This window comes from Zophobas morio, unplaced genomic scaffold (genome assembly GCF_036711695.1).
Source record: "Zophobas morio isolate AGI-343-1 ecotype UQ-CSIRO unplaced genomic scaffold, CSIRO_AGI_Zmor_V1 ptg000004l, whole genome shotgun sequence".
Taxonomy (NCBI): Eukaryota; Metazoa; Arthropoda; class Insecta; order Coleoptera; family Tenebrionidae; genus Zophobas; species Zophobas morio.
In genome coordinates this window covers 18339283-18362960 of record NW_026972109.1, presented here as the reverse complement: position 1 = coordinate 18362960, position 23678 = coordinate 18339283, and the positions used below count along the sequence as shown (strand labels likewise).

The window sequence follows — 23678 nt, the reverse complement described above, 5'->3', positions numbered from 1 at the left end:
GCATTGCAGTCCCCTCTATTAATTTAAAATGACATTCTCATCTTCAAAAGTTTTTGTTGGATATTGGTACTTCATTGAAGTCAATTTTTTTATGTTCTTTACTAGCTCTCTCTTTTATTAAAAAAGTAGTAAATCAAAATTTGAACTTCCAAAAAATAAAACAAAGCACAGTAAAAATTAAATCTAACATGGTTCTGTTCACCATGTAAGGAAAAAATGATCTAAATTTATGTAGACAGAACTTAGAAGTGTCTGACAGACAATGGATTAAACAAGATCAAATTTTAAGACAAGTTATAAAATTCAATTTTGCAAATTTTGTAATTTTTTACGTTGTACATAGTAGGGTGCATCCGACGAATGGCTACTTTCATGATTTCTCGACGTTTCATGGGCCCTAGAGAACGAAAAAGTAGGTCTTATATTTCCGTCCATCTGTGTCAATTTTTATTAGACAATCTTCGAAACTACTGGACCAATTTTCGTCAAATTTTATACGTATGTTTGGAATATCGTGTAGATGGCAAAACGCCGACCAAAATTTGTTTAATCACCCATATCAACAATAGGATGACGTCACCTTCAAAATTTACAATAGTGAATGCTATTTAAATTTCATAGAATAAGATACCCCGCACTTGTGGTTTATGAATCTGTGTTAAGTGTTTAAAAAATCAAGTTTATCTAACAAAATTTTGCAATTTAACTTTGGAACAGTTACATTGAATGCTATGAAAACTTGTAAACCTTGTAGTCATCGTAACTACTGGAAATCGTTAATCAAACTTTATCCGTCTATCCCCTCCCAAAAAATTGATGACATCTTAAAATTTTGACGAATGAATCCCATCTAGAATATGTAAAGTATTATAAATTTATACTTGTAATTCAAAAAGATTAATGAATGAGACAATCTCTTTTATTGATTAAATCAAGAACCACTCACTCAAAACTTGGCAATACAGTATTGTTATTGGTTTTACATTGGATCTATTCAAATTGATATATGTATCCTTGGAAAAATATCGATGACGTCATCAAAAATTTGTAATGAAAAAACCCACTTAAAACACATGTGTAGCACGTTTCTTTACCTTCACTTTAACATTACATCCGTATCTGTATTTTAACTTCCTTGGTTATCATAAAAAAATAAATTCGTAAAAATCAAATTTTTAATTTTTCGAAAAAGCTGAATATGTTGTACCTACTATACTTCAAAACGAGGGAAGTTCTATGAAATAATCGTTGACCATTTTTAATGTGTAAAAATACAATATGGGTGGATTATTAAACTACAAATAACGAAGACATGTATCAATTTTGATTCATATACCCAAAATTTGGGGTACATATTTTTTTCATATCCTATGTAAGCAATTATAAAAACATTATTAAATAAATGAGAATGACGTACTAAAAATTCCAGGAGAGATTTACTTATCAATTTTTAAATGACGTCATGGAATTTTTGGAAGAGATGAATAGGTGAATTCCAGTTGCCAGATTATCATGATTGTGATAACTTTAAAGCGTGTGCAAAACATAGTCAACGATTTCGTAGTTTTTAAGACAAATTCTAAAATTTTGTGGTATTATTTTGCACATATTGAATAGGATTTAACAAAACGTCTAAAATTTCATAACAATCAGTCCAGTAGTTTCGAAAATTATTTGTCTACTAAAACCACTGACAAACGGAAACAGAAGTACTACTTTTTTAGATTCTAGGAGCTGTGGAGAAAGGAAAAACATCATTCGTCAATAACTCTATTACAAAAAAGCTATTTTTTGTATATAGGTACGTAGATTAGATGTTTTTTTGATTGTGGATATTTCGTTGACTAAATTTGGGAAATTTTTGTTTAAAAAACCGCTTCTATGGGTGAAAAACTTTTGAGCTTCTGAGATTTTAGTTTTATATAATATAGAAATATAACCTGCAAAAAGCAATGGTCAAAATGGCGTTACATATTTCTTTTACACTGGACCGTAAAATTTACTCTAAATGTGAGCGATAGAATTGAAAAAAAGAACGTAATATTTAGTGTTGCAAGAGTTAAAAAAGGGCACTAAACATGTTTCTGAAAGGAGACAAAAAGACTCCGTTGCAGGGAGTAATGTGTGTGTGCGTCGAAAATATTTACTTACAAAGAAAATTTTGAGTATATTAAAATTTCAATATTTAAGTTACAAAAATCAAAATGTATTGTGGTGTTTTGTCCCTTGAATTAAATCTGAGACCAACGTGTTGTACATACCGTGCGATCGAAAATAATCCGAATTAGAGTTGGCTCTGAGACCAAATATTATAGCACACGATTTTCCCATCTGATGGGTCTGTCACGGCCTATCCGAATTGGACTGCATTTTTAATCCGCAACCGAACTGCGGTTAAAAATTTTGTTAACTACGTGATACCTTATAAGTCCTAAACTCGTAACCGAACTGCGGTAAACTTCTTAGTTAGGGGTTAAGCTGTCTCGCTTTAATCAGGTACCTAAATGATGGACACAGTTATTTAATACTCAAAATTATGAGTCAAAAACTTTATGAAAATTCAGTAAGTACATTTATTTAAACTTTTCGATCGTGTTATGTATGAAAAACGAACCGCTGATCACATACATACATATTAATAAATTGTAACGATGGAAGATGTTATTATTACTGATACAGTTCCGAAAGGTATAATTTCTGAAATCGTTTAATAAAGCAAATTTGTAGTTAACACAAATCACAAAATTATATCCGAAAATTTCATTACTTTTATATTGAACAATTTTTTGATTCAATGAACGTCTGTCTACAAACCAGATCTTTTTCAGTATACCGTTTTTCGTTTTTATGTAAAAAAATCACTTTATTCTTTAAGTCTAAAAAATATTTGATTTTCCTCAAAATTTATATTTAAGGCACTAAATGATGGTTCTACTCTTCTTTGAAATTATTCAATTGCCTTAAGAACAATCCAGAACCCCTACAGTTCGATAACGAACCGCAATTTGGTCAGAAGTATCCATGTACAGTGACGGAAATTTAAAGTCGGGCACCAACCTGACATTTTCATCAATTTTGGTAAACGCGGTTTTAATTACCCATTTTACCTTCTATCATCTCCACGCTGATTTTGTATTCAATCAAATTACAAATTTGACGTTAAGAAATTTGACACTTTTAAGTTCTGGTTTCCTAGGATTCTGAAGCAATAATAAAGTCATATTTTCAGTCGTCAAAAAGTTCCGCCCGACTTTAAATTTCCCCCACTGTACCTGATATTTAAGCAAAATTTGTACCGCATTTCGGATACGACCATCTGTTACCCGTCACAAACCACTAACCCTATATAGGTGGTTTGTTACCTGTCAATATCAAACATTTAACATGGTGGGTAGAGATCAATGTATTCGTATAGTGGTCCAACTCTGACTTCGTTTTTATGGCACTGCAATCTCAATTACCGCAAGTATTAGAAACTCTATTGAAAATGTAAATAACCGTGCCATAAATCATCTTAAAGGTTTACGGCCCCATACGGCCCTGTGTACTCTAGACAGTTGGTCCCTTGATGGTTTATAACCGCTGGATTACTTGCGGCAGAGGCCTATTGTGGAACACTTAACTCCTTCACAATAGGATGCAGTCATAAAAACGAACCAGCAGTTGCAGCACTATACCATGTCAACACTTTGCGAGAAAAAATGATTCATTAAAGCAGTAGTACCACCCAAAGCCTTAGGCAGATAACAACGCCAACTATCATTCATTTTATTTTCAAAAGCGTGAAATTCTTGTTAAAAGATCATTAATATGGACCTAACGTTGAAATGGTGCAGCAATGAACAGCATTCCTTTGAGGAAATGGGCAAAATGTGTTGGTTTTCGTAATATTTAATGAACTTCCTGACGCGTTTGTGTCGATGTATGAACTGTCATTGGAAATTTTAGTCATGTTATACACGTAATCAAAGAAGTATTTAGGAAGTAAAAACAACAGTTTAATGTCGGTGCCAAGTCTTTGTGTGAACTGTTGTCAAAGTGGCAGCTAAATCACAGTGAACGTAGTATCATTTTAACAGTAGGTCACACAGTTTTGGCACCGACGCCATAAATACCCTAGTCACAACTTAACTCATGCAAACACAACATTTATGGAACGTTAGTAATCGTTCAAAGGGAAGGCACCGAATGCAGCAACTGTTAAATGTTGCCAAATGATTAAGGCAAAAAGAACGGGAATGGTTTGTTCAAATAGTAATCAACTAATCACTAATCGACAAACAAAAGATGAAAAATTCGTTTTTAAAAAATCTTTTTTATTTGTAATTAATAGATGCTACTTGGTCCCTGCGTGTACTCCGCCACTGTCCTACATGTATTGGCCACCTTATATTCCTTATACAAGGGGATTTTCTGATCCATGGAAAATCCGCAAAATCTTTGATGATGTAACATAACCTTATCACCTAAAAATAATACGTCACTTACCGCTTATGAAAAGCTTCCGGTAATAATCGAACGCTTTGTTTGTCAAAATAATCGTCTTTCTTTGGTAGAAATTAACCTCAAATTTACGCAAATCCGGTAACAAATCACTACACAACAATAAAACCCGTGCTGTCATCTACACCCAAAACGCCACAAAAACAAACGAATTTCATCGCTTCCTAGATTTCGCAAACGTGTGTACACCCGTGCCATCTATCGCCCGTCTCTCAAACCTTATCATTGTTTCCCAGATGCCCAGATAAGTCAAATCAAATGTCATTTCAAACAATAAAAAAACAACGACAGGGTTGTTCCGTTTCATAAAGTGGAAATATGTGAACAAAACAGTGAAAACCTCTCACAATTACCAAAAATCAAAATTAATATGTTCTACATTCTCGCAGCATTGATTTTACTAACTGTCAACCCCAGGTATGTACAAATCGCTCGTTTCCTCAACGATGACTAATTAGTGCGTAGCATTTCCGAAAACCCACCTGAAAAAAAGCCCAAACCATCGCCAACTCCTTTCCAAGACTGGGACTACATTGTGTACAGCCAGCGATGGCCCATCACCGGCTGTTCTCAATGGGAAGAACGAAGCTCTCAAAACACCTGCAGTCTCCCCCATGACAATACCACGTGGACTGTGCATGGACTTTGGCCCACGAAAATCGGCGCTAACGGGCCATTTTTCTGCAACTCGGCTATACATTTTGACCCCGACCAACTAGCACCGATGATGAAAGAATTGCAAGAATACTGGACGAACGTGGAAGCTAACACCAAGCCAAACTCTCTATGGAAACACGAATGGAACAAGCACGGGACGTGCGCCGCCAGCTTGCCGCAACTGAACAGCGTAACCAATTATTTTAAACAGGGTTTGGAGTGGAACCAGGATTTTCGGTTGTCAAGTATGCTGTCCAAGAGTAATATCGTTCCTAACACACAAGGGTATAACATCAGCGATGTATACAACGCTGTGAAGGTCGCAACGGGAAAGAATCCGGAGATCGAGTGTGTGGTTGACGGTAAGAGCAAGCAGTCTCTTATTAGCGAAATTCGGTTGTGTTTCAACAAAAGTCTAGATTTGATCGATTGTAATGTTTCTAAATTCGGGGGTCAGGATGGGGATATTTTGAGCAACTGCAACGGTAATAAGAACGTGATGTATTTCGCAACGGTTCCTAATAACACGTACACCGAGGAGGTCATACGAGATGTATACTTTGATGATGTCGATGAACCAAATTTGGAAATTTGTATAGAGTACTTCAACTTTCAAGGGAGGCTACTCAAGTTATATAGTATAATTAAATTTCTAATGTGGTTTACATTGTAGATATTTTATAGGAAATATTCAGTCCATTTGAGAAGTGTCTCATGTGTTTACCCCAACTTTTTTTTTTTCATTTAATACGTAATAGTAAAATTGGGTTCACGGGTCGCCACAGGAAAACAGTGTCGTGACTTAATTCACACGTTTGAACTTGATACGCTTGTCACTTGTCATAACGAAAGCCAAAAAAATCAGGTTATGTCATTGTGCAGGGTGCAGGCACTTTCGTGAATTGATTCATTACCTTGTTAATTTTTTCGTGGCAAAAAGCAATATTTATTTTAGTAAATTTTTCCAGTCTAAATTTCTGAAATCAGTTGATAGCACCGTAAGCACATAAGTCACTCCAGACTAATTCTAATTTTGCTATTCTACCCTAGTATAAAAAACAAAAAATATTTTCCCTATACCATTAATCTTATTTTACCTGAGGTTTTGTGGTTCCCACTAGGAGGGTCCCCGTTTTTGTTAAACACACCACTTCAATTAATTGAGATAAAACACATATCCCTATAACATCCGTTAACAATCGATACAGGGTTTTAGAAAACGATAAGCACCATAGACGACTCATATACGAAAAACCGGACAAATGAATAACGTGTACCGCAATATGTGTTAATTGTCTGATTGTCGAAATTTTCGTTAAACAATACTATGCATGGAACCCCTTAATGTGTAACGCATTATGTGCGATTTTCGTAAGATATGTCTTACTGAAATTGTCTAATGTGTTTATAATACAGTCGTTTGCATTTTCACTTGACGATATTTTCAAAAATTTTAACACGTAGAGTCAGGTTGAAATAGCAGACACTGTTTCCTACTAGTTCGTTTGTTAAGCAGAATCTTTATGTAATAGTAACTTGTGTAATTGGTGTAACACAGTGTAATAGAAAATGTGTTTGGATTGATGAATAGGATTTTTAAATACCAGCTGGAGATTTCAGACAGGCAGAACACATTGTCACTTTACGTATGTTTTTCGTTAAAAGTGTAAAATTGGAGACGTAACGCATTCACATTACCTCAGTTATTCTTTAGGTAGATTTTGTAAAAAGTGATAGCGGCACATAATTTTTTTGTAGAGGAACCAAGGTATTTAGAACTACTTAAGTTAGTCATGGGATTTAGAAAAGTCTACAGTCTGGTTTGCTTGTATATTTTGAAGGAACATTGTAAATTTATTTATTTTTTTATTTTATACATTCCTGTGACTACCAGTGCAGTATTTTTTACTTTGTTTTGATTTCATGACACAGATAAGTTACAGTACTTACGGACATGTTTGAGTACTGAAGAGAATGATTATATTATATTTGCTCAAGACAAGACGCTTCCTTCAGGATATGTTTAATTTATGTCTGTATAAATTTATGTTCTGTTGTAGAATAAATTATGTTGACTATCCAGAAGATGTTTTTTTTTCAATAAAAAAGACTGCAAAAAATATAAAACACAGAAGGTACGTCAATAGCAAAAAACTTTAGGAATACAATCTCGGGAAATTTTTGTGTAATTAAAAATCATTTAAAATTTAAAGGATTGAAAATGAAACGTTTGTGAAGTAGAGGCTAAACACACATGGTTTTGAAATCTAGTTTAACAAAAATAGGTAGTAATTAGTACTATAAACCGATTTATCACCTCTCTTATCATCTAGCAGTATTAAAGACAAGTATGCACGTTTATATTTCAACATTTAGGTTACTTGGAGTAGATAAAATTACCCACATAAAGACCATCAGTTTAATTGTGCTAAATTCAAATGAACGGAATCGTAATAAAGAATAGAGAATTGCGTAGTTAACATTTGCTTAAGTTATTCCGTGTTTATACCACTGCAATCGATTACCGCCAGTTTTACGAGCCCCACTAAAATGCACACAATGTTATAGATTATTTTCCAGATACTCGAGAGCGGGTCGACCTAGGACCTAAGTCGTTTTCATATTCAAAAGTGATAAAATACTTTTAATTGCGAGGTTGAGTCGCTATTTATAGTTAAGCCAAGCTGAGTCCACATTAAATGGAATGGATTGCACGGGCACGAAAGCTCTCATTTAATTTTACGATTTTCCACCATATGCTCAGTTTGGAATTTTTCAATTCGTGTAATTTTATGATTAAAAAATCTAGTGTTGCAGAAAGGAATCTGTTAAGATTAGATAGTAATGTTACAAGCGCTAAATAAATATATTTCATGGAAATGAGTCATTATACGCCAGTTGCGACAATACATTTTTCTAAAATACTATTACTAGCAGATTTTTATCATCAAACGTCAAGAGACTTGAACAATGGAAAAAATTATTTCAATTTTAACTGATTTGTATCTAGCTTTAGTTCTTTACAAAGTACATTTAAGATACGTAGTGAAGTATAAAAATATAATAAAAAAAGAATCGCACATACTTTCATCAAATAGCAAAAAAATTAAGTGTAGTTGCGGCGTTGCAAAGTAAACCAAATTATTGGTTAGAATGAAAACGTCTACCTACAATATGAAAAATTTATTAACATATATGTTACATTCTGAATTTAGCAAACATACTGATGTGAGAGCTCTGGCGTATGTAGATCCAATTGCTTAGCATAACCAGTAAAAAATAACTTTTATCATTAGATACTTACATGATACATCTGAACATCCCTGATAGCATATCCAGTGTTATTTTAAAGCTATATTTGTGTACTGCCAGAATGAATAAAATTAAATAAAGCAACTATAGTATGCTTACTGATGGAAAAATTCAAGCGTCACTTATGACTTAGAAACTATAAGAATAGCCCTAGGTCCCAATCCTGGAACGAACGTAAGTTAGTCATATCTCAAAATTATCACACTTTTCATACCTAGAGTTTCAAGAGGTACATCATAATCTTCAGGCCCGAAAACTTTCTTTGGGTAATTTGTCATAAGACTAAAGGGTCCATCGCCATCCTTCCTATTCATCTCCACATACAGCCTCACGGCAGACAACGGTTCTTTGGCTCCAAATTTCTGTACAAGGGAGGACCCGTTAGTCAACCTAATTTGTAACATGACTTCTGAATAACCCATTTGTGGCTTCGTAGCTGGCGGTTGTGGGCTCAAACTAGGAACCTCAGGTACTTCCGCCGGTTGCCCGGAAAACTTGGCCTTTCTTGCCAATTTGTCTTGCTCAATTTGCTCTTTCACTCGCTGCCTAGCCAGTTTTTCCTCTTCTTTTTCTCTTTTTCGCTGTTCAACTAGCTTCCGCATTTCCTGCTCATCGTGTTTCTTTTTGGCTTCTAGTAACTCTTTGCCAGACTTAATGCGAGTGCGCTCTCGTTCCAGAGCTTCTTGTTTCTCCCTCGCCTCCCGTTCCAGGCGTCTTTGCCTCAGCTTGGCTTCGATTTTCGCCAGTTGCTCTTTCTTCTCTTCTTCAGTTAGGGGTTTCTTCTCTTCAGTCGATTCAGAAAAATTTTCATGGCCCGATTTTGTGGCATGGAATTCCACCTCAGCGTGAGTTTTGAATAGTTTACCACAATCTTCGCATTTAATTGACCTAACTACCTGTTCTTCTGGGGTGGCTTGGGGTTCTGGCTCTTCGGGGTTTTGATTGGATGGAGGCTCTTCGGCTGGTTGGCTTGGTTGCGGTTGAACATCTCCTAGCTCGTCTTCGTGCGATAACAACCAGTCCATTGCTGTTTGGATATCTTCCGTTCCCGTTTTCGCAACTGCTAACTCACTGTAATTGTTATTTGATTTATCATGCAATTATTTGCGGTATCAGGTTTCTTACGCTCGTTCTTTCGTAAAGCCCATTTCGATCAAAGTGTCAATAACGCCCGACATTTTGATGAGGTGGAGAGTTCGACAAAAACACACTGATTTTACACTACAATTTTTTAAAAACAACTAAACCGAAAAAGTATGCACAACACCATGAACCATGTACTTTACAGACTTCAACATGACAACACCGGTAAGCAAGTTGCGCAACATTAGAAAATTGTTTTTGCAAAACGCGGGATATTCAAATTAATACCAGCACCGCACAATGTCTGCTACAAAAATCAGTTTAGAAAATAATCAATAACTACGCAAGTTTTTTAAGTAGTTTTACACCGTTTCTCAACGACAAAAACTTTTATCAGAGTAAAAAAGAATATTTCGTTTGAGTAGTAAAACATTCGGGGTCAATCTAACAAAACAAAAAGTCCCCAAATGACATTTAAATATGCTAATGAAACGTCAATTGTTCAACTTTGAACGAAATGCATTTATTGTAAGATTACAGTTACATCATCACAAAAGCAAGAAGTCATGAAATCATCTTTCAAAATTATGCCATAACCCGGGCGACGGCGTCAAGATACATTCATCATTCATCGTAAATATTTGGACCTAACCTCAAAACTGAAATGCTGGTAGTCAGGCGTTTTCTACACATTTTTAAGTTACCGGATCGACGAAAAGAGTATTTTGCGAGAAAGCTCGTCGGGTGAGTGGTTCCTATTTTTCATAATATTGTCTTTTTACTTGGCTACTTTAGGTTTTCAAATATCCAAATGTATAAAGTGGTCGCGGACGTGAAAAATTACAGAAAATTCGTACCTTTTTGTACCAAATCGAAAATTTTAACCAAGGAGCCGAACTTACTGACAGCAAATTTGGAAGTGGGGTTCCCTCCAATTATAGAAAATTATACATCAACTGTGTCATTGTGTGAGCCAGAACTAGTCCAAGCTATTTGTAGAGATGGAAGATTATTTAATATATTAGAAACAAATTGGCGGTTTCACCCAGGGTTGAAAAGCAATCCACAAACGTGTATAGTTGATTTTCATATAAACTTTGAATTTAAATCTGCCTTGTACTCAAAAGTAGCCACATTTTTCTTTGATCAATTAGTGCAACAAATGGAAGCAGCTTTCATAAAAGAAGCCCAAAGAAGATACGGACGAGAGTCGCTGCCTGTACACCCTTTAGAACCCGTTAGAAGTTGACATAGTAGAATTAATTTTTGTTATGATTATTTTGACAATTTTATTGTGATTGTTTACCATAAATTATTTTTTTAAACTCTGTTTTAATCGTTTCGCGTTGGCACCTCTGCAAAGTGACATAACAGCTGCCATAACCTCAAACTTCCGCAACCACACAATATAATATTTACGTAAAAATGGCAGCGTTTGTGGTGCTTCAAAGGGCATTGTTTAGAAGAGTCTTGCCCCCAGTTAACCGACGATTAGTTTCTACTTCGAAAAAGTCGAACGACACCGCTGTGATTGACAGTGTTAAAACTGAAGCCAAGAAGACCGAGCACAAAAACTGGATTAGTTATGGTTTTGATGGTAAAAGCAAAGAAGGAGATAGAAGTGCAATGCATTCTGTTATGTTTGCGTCGGTCACTTTGTGTCTGATTTGTGGTGGATATTATATGATGTACCTTCCCGATTATAATTTAAAAGATTGGGCACAAAGACAAGCCTTTTTGGAAATTCGTAGGAGGGAAAGCGCAGGTTTGCCGCTGGTGGACCGTAATTTAATTGATCCAGCGAAGATGGTGCTGCCTTCTGATGAGGAGTTAGGTGATACGGAGATCATTATTTAAGATGAGTTAGTGCGAATTGTTGCTTCAGTAGCGGCAATGAACATGTAAATAATTTTATTTAAGTTTAATAAACGATTCATAAAATGAATTTTCCGTTTGTATTTTTTAAACGTTGAAGTTAAGTGGGGGTGAGGTACCATTTTTTGTTTTGTTTTTAAGGTATGCTTCTTGTGGCCACCCTTTTCTCTTAAATAATGCAAATTTCAATATATTATCGCATTTCATTTATTATTCTTATAATTTTTTAGTTTTATTGTTTACACATAGGCAACCACTTTTACACATCGTAATTATGTGTCATATACCAATTAACAAAAAACTGTCACAATACAAAAAAAAAAAAAAAAACTACGGAAAAATACAATTAGTTTTTGCATTAATACTATAACAACTGGTATTTGGATCAATCTATTTTTAGCTATGAGCGTTATAAAAATTCAAAATGAAACTTTTAGCATTTATCTAAGAGAGTAGCCTTGTTTGACAGTGCTTCAGTTGGGTGGGAAGTTTCGTTTAAATAACTTTAGACCAATTTTTTTGTTTGTATATTTAACCAAAAACGTACTTTGGTATACAAGCACTTAAATTTATACATTACAATGGCAAAACCGTTAAAGTAATAAATTACATACATAAGATTCACCAAATTACGTAAAATGCAAATCGCGAAAACCAATTTATACAAAACACACAGTTAGTAAAATATCATTATAAAATATTGCAGAAATTACAAATGATTATTATAAGTATTAAAGAGTATTACACTATGACTATAATTGGATATATAGCACACTTAAGATATACACTTATAATGGCATTTCAAACCATTATCACAACGAAAGAAAGAAAGAAAACCTTGTCATTTTACAAAAGATTTCACAAGAGTCGGTACAAGAGAAGAAAAATTATTGACTAGTTTAATATTAACGACAAATAATTTACATTGCTGTTATTATCTGTGTATATTTTACCAAGATTGATTACTACGTTAGGAACTTGAACAGTTGAAAAAAAGAGTTCATTCAAAATACCAGTTTGGTAAAATACATTCAGAAGTACTAATGAACTTAAATCTCTGTCTAAAATGCCATAATTAGGTTGGATAAACATCTACGCTACTGATATTTTTTAACACTACAATGAAGCTGAGTATTAGGTGAATAAAATTATGTTTGTAGAGCTTTGTATAGTTTGAGTTACCTAAATAATTTCAAGATTGTATCTTTTTATACATCTACTTTTATATATTTGACGAACATGCAATAAGATAGAAACACTGATATATTTTCGTAAAACTAGCGTCTAAAACAATTAGATTTGACCCTAATTTAGCTATTATTAATAACGAATGAATCTACTGACAGTCCATGTTTAATAAATTCGATGGTCATTGGGAGAACGTACGAAAAATAAGTATATTTTCGGTTTGAGAAATAGACTGTCAGCAAAGCATTCAAAGGGGGGGAAAGCTAATTTCTTACATGTAGCATTTTATAATTACAAGCTGGCGATGCACAACCTTCAACACTTGTACAGCACAATAAAAATAACGAAACCATATCGCCAACTGTACACTAAACCTATCCAAAACATGAAACAAAACAACTTAATGAAGCGAAATAATAAACAAAGCTATCTACCTACATTACAAAAAGGTCTACAGCAGAATATTTAACTAAACCGATCAAATTTTTGGCACCACTGTAGACTTCAAATCAATCGACCAAATATCATTAAATAAAAAAGTATTCACAAACCTCAAAATATCACATGACACATTGAGCCACTGTACAACGAACGAACCAAAACTCAGATCTTTTATATATCAAAACCTTGGCAAAATGTGTACGTATTCGTTTTGGCGGCATTTGCGGCCCTAATAAAGCAACTAAAATAAATATTTGGTAAAAAAAAATACATTCAGGAGAGGTATCCACACTAAATATTCACGAAAATGTCCAAAAAGCCAATTTTGTGCTATTCCTAAAAAAGTCATGGAAATCGAAAAGAAAGTTTCAGTCTCCAAGGTTGGTGTGAATATTTTGTACAAATACCGTGATGTTGGAGGGAATTTAATGATCAGATCTCTGCGTAAAATATTTGCTAACGTTAGAAATCAATTTAACTACGAGATATGATCGTTAAATCAACGGAGGTAAGCGTCTCTTGTCTTCTTTACAAATTACACTGCCACAGTATCGTAGGCTGTGAGTCCGCCGTTTGCTTGACCTGTTTCGTTTCTAAAAAAGGAAAACACAAAATGCTCTCACTTTAGTTTACGATAAACGGTTAGTCGACATAAACACATCGAGAAATAAACACACAAAATTAGTTAAAAATTAGTGTGCACACATAAACGAAAACAGTGCAAAAGAAAAACACACTTAAATAAGCTTACAGTTTGCAGTACACACTTACAGTTTCCTATTTGAGAGGAATTCATGAAATTAACAAAATCATTATCACAAGACCATTACAAATATATGATGGGTGCAATAATGGGAACGTGTCGTTTTGGAATCAACCCGATGTACTGAAGTGATTCAGCAAAAATTAAATTCAATTAAAAAATAAAATTGGAAAACGCCAAATTAAAGGTTTGAACTTTTCAAATACTTACATGCAAGATGACATTCAAAAATTTCGTTATTCAGCAAAAATGCACAAGCGAGCAGCCAATTCATTGCATCACCAGTAGCAATTAAAAATTCAAACCCTAAAGAAACAACTAAAGAAAAATTTTCCAATTATTTCGATAATTAAAAGTGTTGGCTTCGATTATATAAAACAAACTGAGATCATTGTCTTGAGTTCCAAGTTTGTTTTATTTAACTACAAAAATAAATAATCAAATTAATGAAAAATAAAAGAAAATAAATTAATATATGTATTTCACTTCAGTACAATAATATCCTTTTCTGTAAAGCATTTGTCAGAATGGTTAAAACGCTCGAGAACAAGTTATCGTATTTTTTTTAATGTACAGTGTGTACCATTTTTCAAGGGGACGCTAAATGAATATTATCGTTATTTTTCTAGTAAATTTTATTTAGTGAAAAATGCAGTTTTAGACTTCAATCGAAATTCATATTTTCATATCTTATTGCAAATAATAATGACTTAAATATATTTATTGCGTATTTTTGAAAAAATAGCAACCGCTTTATAATTTATACCTGCATCTGCGAATACACCTCGCCATTTTGTTGATAGTTATAATGGTCGCTACAACATGTATATGTACGTAGCTTCAAATTAATATCATTTCCTCCGAACTGTCATTTGTAAAGAATTCCTTTACAAACAATTTCAAATTTAAAAACTACATATCTTTACACTTACGGAATAATAGTCAAACATACATTTATTTTTGTAACGAACTTATTTAATTCGGAAAATAAAAAAAATAACGACTTATCGAAAAGTGGGACACACTGTATATGATGAATACTGAAAAGGAGTTGTGGGTAATTTGTGTGTACTGACCTTTCAATCAGTTTGCGCATTTCCTCGTGAGACATGCCATCCTTTGAACTACCTCTCATTACTGAAAACAAACCACACTTACTACACGACCACAAGACGTCACTGCCTATCTAGCTTAAACAAAATCACAATCGAAATAAAAGTATGCAGTGGCAAACCAAAGAGAGAAAACAAAATATTTTCGTCATGCAGTTAACACACAATATTAATTTCAGACATGCAACGATCAATAAAACTGATGGAACGACTTGAATGAATGAATGATCAATGAGTTGAAGAACCTTATCTAATCCTAATAGATTACGGTCAAACAACTCACTTACCCTGCTCATTTTCTGAAAACGAATTCAAAACTTTATCAATTTGGATATCATCAGTTAGAACTACGGCCAATTTTTCAATAAAGCAAGTTATTTATTTTTTGCGAGTTTTATATAAAACGAGGCCGATAAGCTACCTTAAGTTAAGTAACTAACTACAGTGAGACTCACCGCCGTAGGTTCGGCTGTTGATCAACTGGTCTCGGTCGCATTCGGCTTCAGAGATCTCGTTACTGTCTTTCGAGTCGTTGAAAGATGGATCGTGGTTACGTGGTGGTGGTGGTGGGGGCTCGGGGCTGCTGTTGGTGGGTTGCAATCTCAGAGATCCAAGAGAGCGACGGCCGATGGAGCCTCGGCTGCCATATTGGTCGTAGGGCGCACCATAGCCGCCATATTGAGAACCGTATTGCTCGTCTTCGGGGGCGCAGTTTGCTGGATCGTCGTATTCGGGGCCAGGGGAGTAAATGCTACCGTTACCTACAACAGCAGACGTTTTTCACAGTCTTGAACGAAGATATGTATTATAAAAGTCGAGAGCGAGAGGCGCTACGTGGCACCCTCTACCTATTTTTATATTATACGGAGAACTATAAGTATACAATAGCGACAGTAACATTGTTGCACATGTACTACAAACACAAAAAGCAAACCTAGAATTAAAAATACTTGCTTTCTAACCACAGTATATACTGTTTCTTCCTATATTTTTTAATATTTCTAAAAAAAAACTAAAACTATAACAGGTCGTTGAGTGTCCTCTTGTGGTCTGACCAGCTACATTCGTGAACACATCTTGTCATTTTGTTTCACAACGTAACAACGGTCCCCTATTTTGTTTGTTTGATTTTGATTTATCAAGAACTTGAGTTACGTAATGGTTTATCATAACAGGTTAAAAATATACCTTGTGAACCGACTCGGTCATATCGCCTATTTTGCCGTGGCATCGACTGTGATCCAGAGCGTGAGTGAATCTGGTGGGGGGTGTTCATGCCTGATGGTCCCATGGTCCCGGAGTGGGGGTGGGGGAAAGTCTGGAATTGCATCGCTTTGCTTGGATCCATTTCTTCGCGGAAGCCCAAAAGATGGAAGGTTGCGTAGGGGCAAATTTCGTCGTCCATGCCTATAATCAAAAATGACGTCGTAGCTTAGTATGATTTGTTCCTATAAAAAAACGTCTCTAGTAGTACGAGTCTTATGTATTGTTATCAGCTGTGATGACTGAGTAGTAAGCACATTGCACAAGCAAACATAAGCACCTCACACAAACTTACAGCTTTTGATAGTTGAGTTGAAGTCAACCAACTTATAAGTCTATAGACATTGTCAAATCTATTTACAGTTTCTAAAACACATCTGGCATGTTTTATTTTATATAAATTATAACAGAAATTTGGTACTACTTTTTTGAAATGGAATCTGTTTTTTTCAGCTGCAATCAAAATTTGAGAATTAGTTTCTGATTACTCGTACTTTTTTTCTTTATATACAGGGTCTCCGCGGTCTTATATTCTGAGAACGGATAGAAATGTTGAAATTCTGTACACGCCACTGTTTTACGCTTGAAGAGAGAAGCTTAATTTGCGCAAAGACCGTGTGAATTTTGATTGGCTACAATCTATCGCACATGCGCAGTTCGATTTAAATTTGAATTTTTAGCGCCATCAAAACAGCGTTTCAAAAATATCAGATAAGGTTGCAAAAAGTTTTAAATAGTAAGAAAATAAAACATGCCGTTTGGTTTGGGGCAAACCTGTTACGCACACGCAGACAGATGACAAATCTAAGTAGTGTTTAGTTAGAATCAGAAGCACGAAAGCTCACAAACCATTCTGTAAATGATAGACTTTTACCTCTATGAGCATGAACAGTTTCGTTCGAACCCCTTCTACTTCTAAGCTCTTCATACAAATGTCGCCTTGGATCCCAGGTAGAATGAGAACGATAATGAGCTCCTATTGCACATTTAAAAATCAAGCATTTGTACCTTGCATGGAATAAGTAATCGCTCACACGACACATAAGATGACATAGAAACAGCAAAAAATATTATTAAAATAATATACATACAGCGCGCAACATGTATGTGTTAGTGGGGAAGTTGAGCCGAATTCTACCTCGCGTATATAGAATTCGGCGCCAGCGTTCAGCAATGAAAGAATAATAAATACAAAATTAAAATAAATGGTCATGCGTAAAAAGCGATGGCTGATTCTTACTTAAGACGGTACCTCGCTTGATCCTGTCGCAGGTGTTATAGTTGGAGCCTGGTACTGGTGGTAGTTTTCGGTTTGGTGGTGCGATGTAGCCGAGTTCGTCTCTTAAGTCAGGTCGGCGCTTATCTAAAGTCGACGATGCGTTGACGGATTGGTTGTAAACGACATCGTCTGGAAAACGAGACCGTTGCAAAAAGTGCAAAATCGCAACGGAAGTATGGTCACAGATGACATATTAGAATAACCAAACTGCATAGCAAAGTTGCAGTGTGACGCATGCAAGTGGAAATAAGCGCTGCTGTGTCGCGAGTACCAAAACGTTGCTATGCTGAAAGGCGTGTTATCGTAATCTGTCATTTGTGGGTGAGTGATGATGAAAATTATGACATACAATCGCTTCGGAGCCGAGTTTGTAAAGGACCGTGAGCCCTGCGCGACAGAGCCACGCAAATCACGACAATGCCGACAACGACAACAACTACTGTAGCAGCTACTGGCACAGCAATATTCAAGTCGACCCAGTCGGGTATCCAAGGAAACAGCATCTTTACACCGGGCGATTCCCTAATTGGCGCGATTGTACCTAGAATACAGAAAAAACAACGACTGTACCTTTATGGTAATTTCCTTTGCCCCGCAATACACAAATCACAATAATGGCAACAATTATGACCAGAACTGCCGCCACTACGGGGACTACTAGGTTTAGGTTCGCCAGGATTATTTGAATTGTGTCCTCTTTGGGAATTTCACGGGCCGGGGCAATAGTACCTGAAACGAAAACAAACTTTCGTTGGCATCGCGCCTACGCTACATTCAGGTACTATTGCGTACACTTGACTGTAAGCATCAACACAACAGAACGGACAGCTATAGGCGCCAACTTCCGGGATGTCGAGGGTTCAAACATATAACTAAACGGGAGTTCTACTACCAACAAAATGGAACTAAAAGCGGGAGAACAGGACTATTGTTTTACTAATCCTTCAACAGAAAGTCTCAAATGTATTTATTAAGGCTTCTCCTTAAAGGCAAACAAGAATATTTATATTTTCGAACCCTGATATAATATAGGTAATTGTAATTCATATTTTTTTAAATATACGACTAAAATGTTCATTTTGACTCCACTGTGAATCAACAACTTCTTGGAGCATGGTTTTTAAATAAAATTTTTCAAAAATGTTTCCACACTTTCTTCCAAAAATTATCATTTCTTTCAATTAAGAAATATTTTAAATCGATTGCAGTGTATATGATAAAATAACACAATTTTCTTTGTGTTATCTAAAGTTGCATATGCTTTGTTAATAACCAGAACGCGGCGGCGAAAAATAGACCTCGGGCAACGTAAATGCGTCGCACTGTTCGAGTGATCAGTATTAAAGTGGCCGTCCAGAATGTAATACGTTACGATATCTACTAGTGGCTTTGTTTAAATTTACACACGTAATAATTACGGACAGTGGAAGCAAATACTTTACGAGAAAATATTTTTTTCTGTTTGCATTTCTAAAGCCAGTTCATGGAACACTCAGAAACCACAACCGTTTATATGTAGAAAACTAAATTAGGGAAAATAGATAAAAGGTAATCGGTAAGAATTAATAGACAGTTTTATCAAAAACTAAAAAGAATCCTCTAGTGGGCCATGAAATTGATTTTTAAAATAATGATTTTGACATAACAGTTAAATATTTAATTATTTGATCGGAACTGTCAAAATACAGAGGTCCTGTAGAATTATACCATATGATCGAAACAACAATTCCTCCAGTAGGCCGTGCAATTTATTTTTAAAATAATGTTGTTGGTATTGCAGCTATTTGACCCCTTATTTGACTGTAACTGTCAAACTGAACAAGAAACGGCGTTGGTGTTGCCAACATAATTATTTTAAAAATAAATTGCACGGCCTACTAGAGGATTTTTTTGGTATATCTGGTTCCAAGTTAACTTTTTGTGAAAGTGCATTTCAATTTGTAATAATTTAATTGTTATTTCGCTGTTTTGTCAAACTTTTGCATGTTATAAACGGCAGAACTAAGCAAAATAACAAACAAAAACGAAAAATACACGATTTAGCTGACCCCATTGCATCACTGTCTTTTTAAAAACAGTATCAATCGCAAATAAGTGAACCCAAGGACACCGATATTTTTTATTTTGGCCAAACCACCTTTGAGGTCAGTCACTGATTTATCTTGACCCTGTATGATAAGTTGCTATAAATATAAATGCAAATTTTTTATAACTGTAATGTGCACTACAATGTACAAAAATGAAGTTTTTTAACTTGAATTCTTGGGTTCATTTAACACGAATAAGTTGTAAATAAGTACGAAACTTTTTGAAATTATCTCAGACCCTTATTACCATTGTGCTTAACACTGAATGGTACATCTGCTTGTCCGGTAGTTTCGAAGTGACATGTCCTAGTAACACTGGCTTCACATTTTGGAACGAAAAATTTGAGAGGTGTAAGGAGGAGTCTTAAGTCATATTGTCCCTAATTTCCCCAAGATACTGATATAACATCAACAATATAAAAACAGTTTCTATTTTTCTAATCTCACTTGGGGGCGTTTATGAATTTACATAGTGTAAAATCGTAAATTTTCAATTACGTTGCGCACGCAACTTATTTAATATTATTTCTATCTTCAATATCACGAAATGTTACGTTTTCACTTCTACTTAAAATACACAGACGGGGAAGTTAATCGATATTTAAATTAACAATTTAGTAGACAACCATCCATCAGATACCGCAGGTAGTTAGCTCTCGTTTGAAAAAGGAAACTGCATTAATAGTATGTTTGTTGTAGTAATATTAATAGTATAGTAAAGACATCATCAGGATCCGGTTGACTTCAAAGGAGTCGGCGCCCATGCCAAGATACACCAAAATTACCTCCGGTGACGGTGAGAGTAGCAAATTCGTATTCGGCAACGTTAAATCCGGCATTATTGTGAGCAGTGACACGTAAATGATACCAAACAGCAGGGTCCAAGTCCAAAAGAACGAAATTCTGGCCTAGTTTTACATTATTTGAGACCTGGATCCATTCTGAGCTTGTCCTGAAAAGCAAAACATAAATCAATAAATTACTAAACACTGTCGCAAAAATCGATCAATTACTCTCGTGTGTTCAAAATTCACAAAGCGAATTACGTAAGTCAAATTGTAAGACAATACATCGAAATAAAATACTCTAAGTTACTTAGTAGCTTGGTTCAAAACGTCAGTCACTTTTGTCAGAAAACCCAACTCACTTCTTTTTGTGTTCGATTACGAAGTACAGCATAGGGCAACCACCATCTAACCATGCGCTAAGGTGAAGAGTGATACTATTGGAAGATACTTCAATGAATTTTTCAGCACTTGGAATGATTGGTTTCTCTCCACGGGTTCGAGGGTTCAGAGTGTCGGAAGGATCGCCGGTTCCAATGCTACGAACCAATCAAATTACACCGTACTTTAAAAAAGAGTAGTACCAACCTGTTGTACGCTTTTACATATACTTGATACCTAGTACCGCAAAGAAGTTTCTCCAGAGTGTATTTTTCTACAGTTGGTCCCACTTGTACAGTCTCCCAGTCACCAAATTCTGGTTTGTAGTGAATCGTGTAACCGTGGATTGGTTCAACATCAGATTCGTGAGGTTTCATTTTAAGAGTCAACGAGTTTGTGGTTGTGGAAGTCAGTTGAACCTACAATCGATTACGTCAATAAGTCGGAACAAAACACCACGACTTAAGTACTTGTGGCGCATGTGGGGGAGCATTCACGATCAATTGATGCGTTACGGAATCTTGTCCATAGTCGTTTTCAACGTGGCATGAGTATTCTCCAGCGTTATTTCTGCTGACGTCACGAATAAACAGAGAACCGTCTGGTTGTTGTCTAATTTTGTCGTTGGTGGTGAATGGAACTCCCTTGATTTTCCAGGTGATAATTGGTTGTGGCATACCGACAGCAAGGCATGGTAAAGTAACATCTTCCTTGTAAGTAGTGACAAAGGTATCGTCGAACGAGGCAATTTTGGCTGGAACTAAATCAAACCCAAAAAATCTACACTACCGAAATTTGTAGAAAAAGTACCGCTTGTGTTTGGAGATACTGTAACCTTCTTAGAGGGTTGACCTTCACCGATTGTAGTAGCGGCTGTGACCCAGAATTCGTATTTCAAGCTGCTGTCGAGATTTTTCGCTTGGAAGCTAAGGTTCTGGTTCCTCAAGTTGGGTGTGATTTTCTGCGAGCTTGTTTTTTCTTCGGTTGTGGTACCTTCGGCGGCTGCTGGTTTGTAGTAGACGGTGTAGTACTCAACGATACCGTTTGGTTCGACTGGGGGTTTCCAGCTAACGAGGATTGCGTCTGCTGACATGACTAAAGCTTTGACGGAAACTGGAGCCTCGGGTACTAAAAGCAACGCTTATAACAAGAACAACGAATTTAGTAAAGCAGTACCATCTTGTTCCGTTTGACAATGAATGGGAGTTGTGCGAACACCATCACCTCCGGAAGTGTAAGCCAAAACTTCCATACTGTAATTGGTGTATTTTTTAAGTCCGTGAAGAATAGTTTCGCTAGCGGCAGTAATCTTTGTGTCTTTGGTGTTTTCATCTAAAAAATAACCCTAGAATTTGTCGTTCCAAAAGTGGTACCACCTTACCAAACCAAGTGTCTGAAGGTCCGTAAATGACTTTGTATCCTTTAATAACACCATTGGCGGCAGTGAGTGGTGGAGAAACCCATGATACACGAATAGTTTGAGCGGTAAGAGTGGTGCAAGTAGCCTTATCTGGAGGTTGTTCTGGTACTCCTTCAGCAGTGTAAGCTTTGATATCATCAGACAATGGTCCAGCACCGACTTTATTAAAAGCTTGTACGACAACAGAGTACTGAGTGTAAGTCTTCAGATTAGAAATTTTCAAATGGTGTTCTTTTCCTTCCTCGCGACTAAATTCAACAGTTTCAAAAAGATACGGTTTTTCGGAGTTGGCCAATCTGTAACCGACGTAGTAACCCAAAATATCTCCGTTCCATTCCTCTCTGACGGGTGGTTTCCAGTAAACAACCAAAGAGTGTTGATCATCGGTTTCCACACGAATGCTAGTTGGGGGACCTCCGGGTACTTCTTCAGCCGTGATGATAGTAACAGTGTCGGATGGCTCGCTTGAACCAATTTCGTTTTCAGCTACAATTCTAATGTGGTAGGTGGTTGCTGGTTTCAGTGTAAAAACTCCTGCTTCGGTCTGGTCACCAGGTACAAGGACGGGTTGTGTGTTACCTTCCCAGCTAACTTTGCTTTGTTTGTACTGGATCATGTATCGGGTGATTGGTGAATTTCCGTCGTATGGTGCGACCCAAGACAATTGCACAGATCGGCCAGACTTATCCAAAACCTTTAAACCGTAAGGAACTTCAGGTACTTCTTGTACGATCATGTTGATACTAGTGTCGTCGCTGCCGAAAGCGTTAGTAGCAACGCAAGTAAACAAAGCAGAGTCAGAGCGTTCAGTGCGTTTGATACTGAGTCCAGAAAGTACACCGTTGGCCAAAATTTCTTCGCGAATTGTGTATCGGTTGTCGCCTTTTGGTTCCAAGCGTTTGTTGTTGATGTTCCACAAAATTCCAATAGGTTTCTCGCCTTTAGCTTCACACTGTAATACAGCAGGATCGCCTCTACGTGAAGTCTGATTGCGCAATTTAATATCGAATTGAGGAGGAGCTAAAACCCAATTTGTACAGTCTAGTTTGTTTATTATATAAGAGCAAGAGTACCTTGAACGCTGATTTGGATGACAGCTGATAAACCAGAACCGATTCCGTTAACAGCCTCGCATAAGTAATAGCCTTCGTTTGTCTTTTGAATGTTATTGATAGTAAGAGTGCCATCTTCGACTTTAATATCGGGATTGTTAGGTTTAAAGTCTTTGTAATCGCCAGGTGAAACCCCTGATAATTATAAGCGTTAGAAAGTGTTTAATAAAATAATACGAGAACTTTACCAGTTGCCCTTTTCCATGTCACTACAGGCTTGGGGAAACCATCGGCTTTACATTCAACTGCGGCATCAGAGCCTTGAGCAAATGCTTTGTCAGTGGGTTCTAGTATCCACCTTGGTGGCACTAAAAATAATCTTCGGTTAGATATGCATGTCTTTCAACCCTCGTGTAATCATGCACCTAATAATTTTGATCTTCGAAAGTTCTTGGGCATGCATTAATAATTTTGATT

At 35.9% G+C, this 23678-nt stretch overlaps 5 protein-coding genes across 22 annotated transcripts in view; 3 read left to right on the top strand and 2 right to left on the bottom strand.

Annotated features, from left to right (window-relative positions):
• The first annotated feature begins 4717 nt into the window (after positions 1–4717).
• LOC135144429 (ribonuclease Oy) lies at positions 4718–7245 on the top strand. The gene is made up of 2 exons (XM_064076476.1): positions 4718–4920; positions 4969–7245. The coding sequence occupies exons 1-2, from the start codon at positions 4874–4876 to the stop codon at positions 5831–5833; spliced, it is 912 nt and encodes a 303-aa protein (XP_063932546.1). The 5' UTR covers positions 4718–4873; the 3' UTR covers positions 5834–7245.
• A 1083-nt stretch (positions 7246–8328) lies between these two features.
• On the bottom strand, positions 8329–9762 carry LOC135144420 (UBX domain-containing protein 1-like). Its single transcript, XM_064076465.1, has 3 exons — positions 9598–9762; positions 8687–9543; positions 8329–8635 (listed from the first exon to the last, which is right to left on the bottom strand). The coding sequence occupies exons 1-3, from the start codon at positions 9648–9650 to the stop codon at positions 8595–8597; spliced, it is 951 nt and encodes a 316-aa protein (XP_063932535.1). The 5' UTR covers positions 9651–9762; the 3' UTR covers positions 8329–8594.
• A 51-nt stretch (positions 9763–9813) lies between these two features.
• On the top strand, positions 9814–10880 carry LOC135144437 (coenzyme Q-binding protein COQ10 homolog A, mitochondrial). Its single transcript, XM_064076487.1, has 2 exons — positions 9814–10299; positions 10351–10880. Exons 1-2 carry the CDS (start codon positions 10220–10222, stop codon positions 10802–10804), a joined length of 534 nt encoding a protein of 177 aa, XP_063932557.1. The 5' UTR covers positions 9814–10219; the 3' UTR covers positions 10805–10880.
• Positions 10881–10899: 19 nt separating this feature from the next.
• Positions 10900–11500, top strand: LOC135144463 (NADH dehydrogenase [ubiquinone] 1 beta subcomplex subunit 11, mitochondrial). The gene has a single exon (XM_064076497.1). It carries the CDS (start codon positions 10981–10983, stop codon positions 11410–11412), a length of 432 nt encoding a protein of 143 aa, XP_063932567.1. The 5' UTR covers positions 10900–10980; the 3' UTR covers positions 11413–11500.
• Positions 11501–12030: 530 nt separating this feature from the next.
• The window catches only part of LOC135144269 (cell adhesion molecule Dscam1), a 79411-nt gene continuing 67763 nt past the window's right edge, over positions 12031–23678 (bottom strand). For 11 of the 18 annotated variants that reach the window (XM_064076384.1, XM_064076359.1, XM_064076351.1 and 8 more), the window contains exons 10-25: positions 23450–23569; positions 23223–23396; positions 22111–23169; positions 21906–22061; positions 21540–21857; positions 21200–21489; positions 20937–21148; positions 20711–20887; positions 20349–20515; positions 18047–18205; positions 17438–17605; positions 17072–17173; positions 16123–16341; positions 15378–15695; positions 14899–14959; positions 12036–13652 (exon numbers count right to left, since the gene is read on the bottom strand). In XM_064076384.1, the coding sequence (XP_063932454.1) occupies positions 13595–13652; positions 14899–14959; positions 15378–15695; positions 16123–16341; positions 17072–17173; positions 17438–17605; positions 18047–18205; positions 20349–20515; positions 20711–20887; positions 20937–21148; positions 21200–21489; positions 21540–21857; positions 21906–22061; positions 22111–23169; positions 23223–23396; positions 23450–23569 (3758 nt within the window). In that variant the 3' untranslated portion in view covers positions 12036–13594. Of the gene's footprint in view, positions 13653–14898; positions 14960–15377; positions 15696–16122; positions 16342–17071; positions 17174–17437; positions 17606–17825; positions 18018–18046; positions 18206–20348; positions 20516–20710; positions 20888–20936; positions 21149–21199; positions 21490–21539; positions 21858–21905; positions 22062–22110; positions 23170–23222; positions 23397–23449; positions 23570–23678 lie in introns of all 18 variants that reach the window. The other 7 variants (XM_064076298.1, XM_064076289.1, XM_064076280.1 and 4 more) reach the window with 2 other exon arrangements.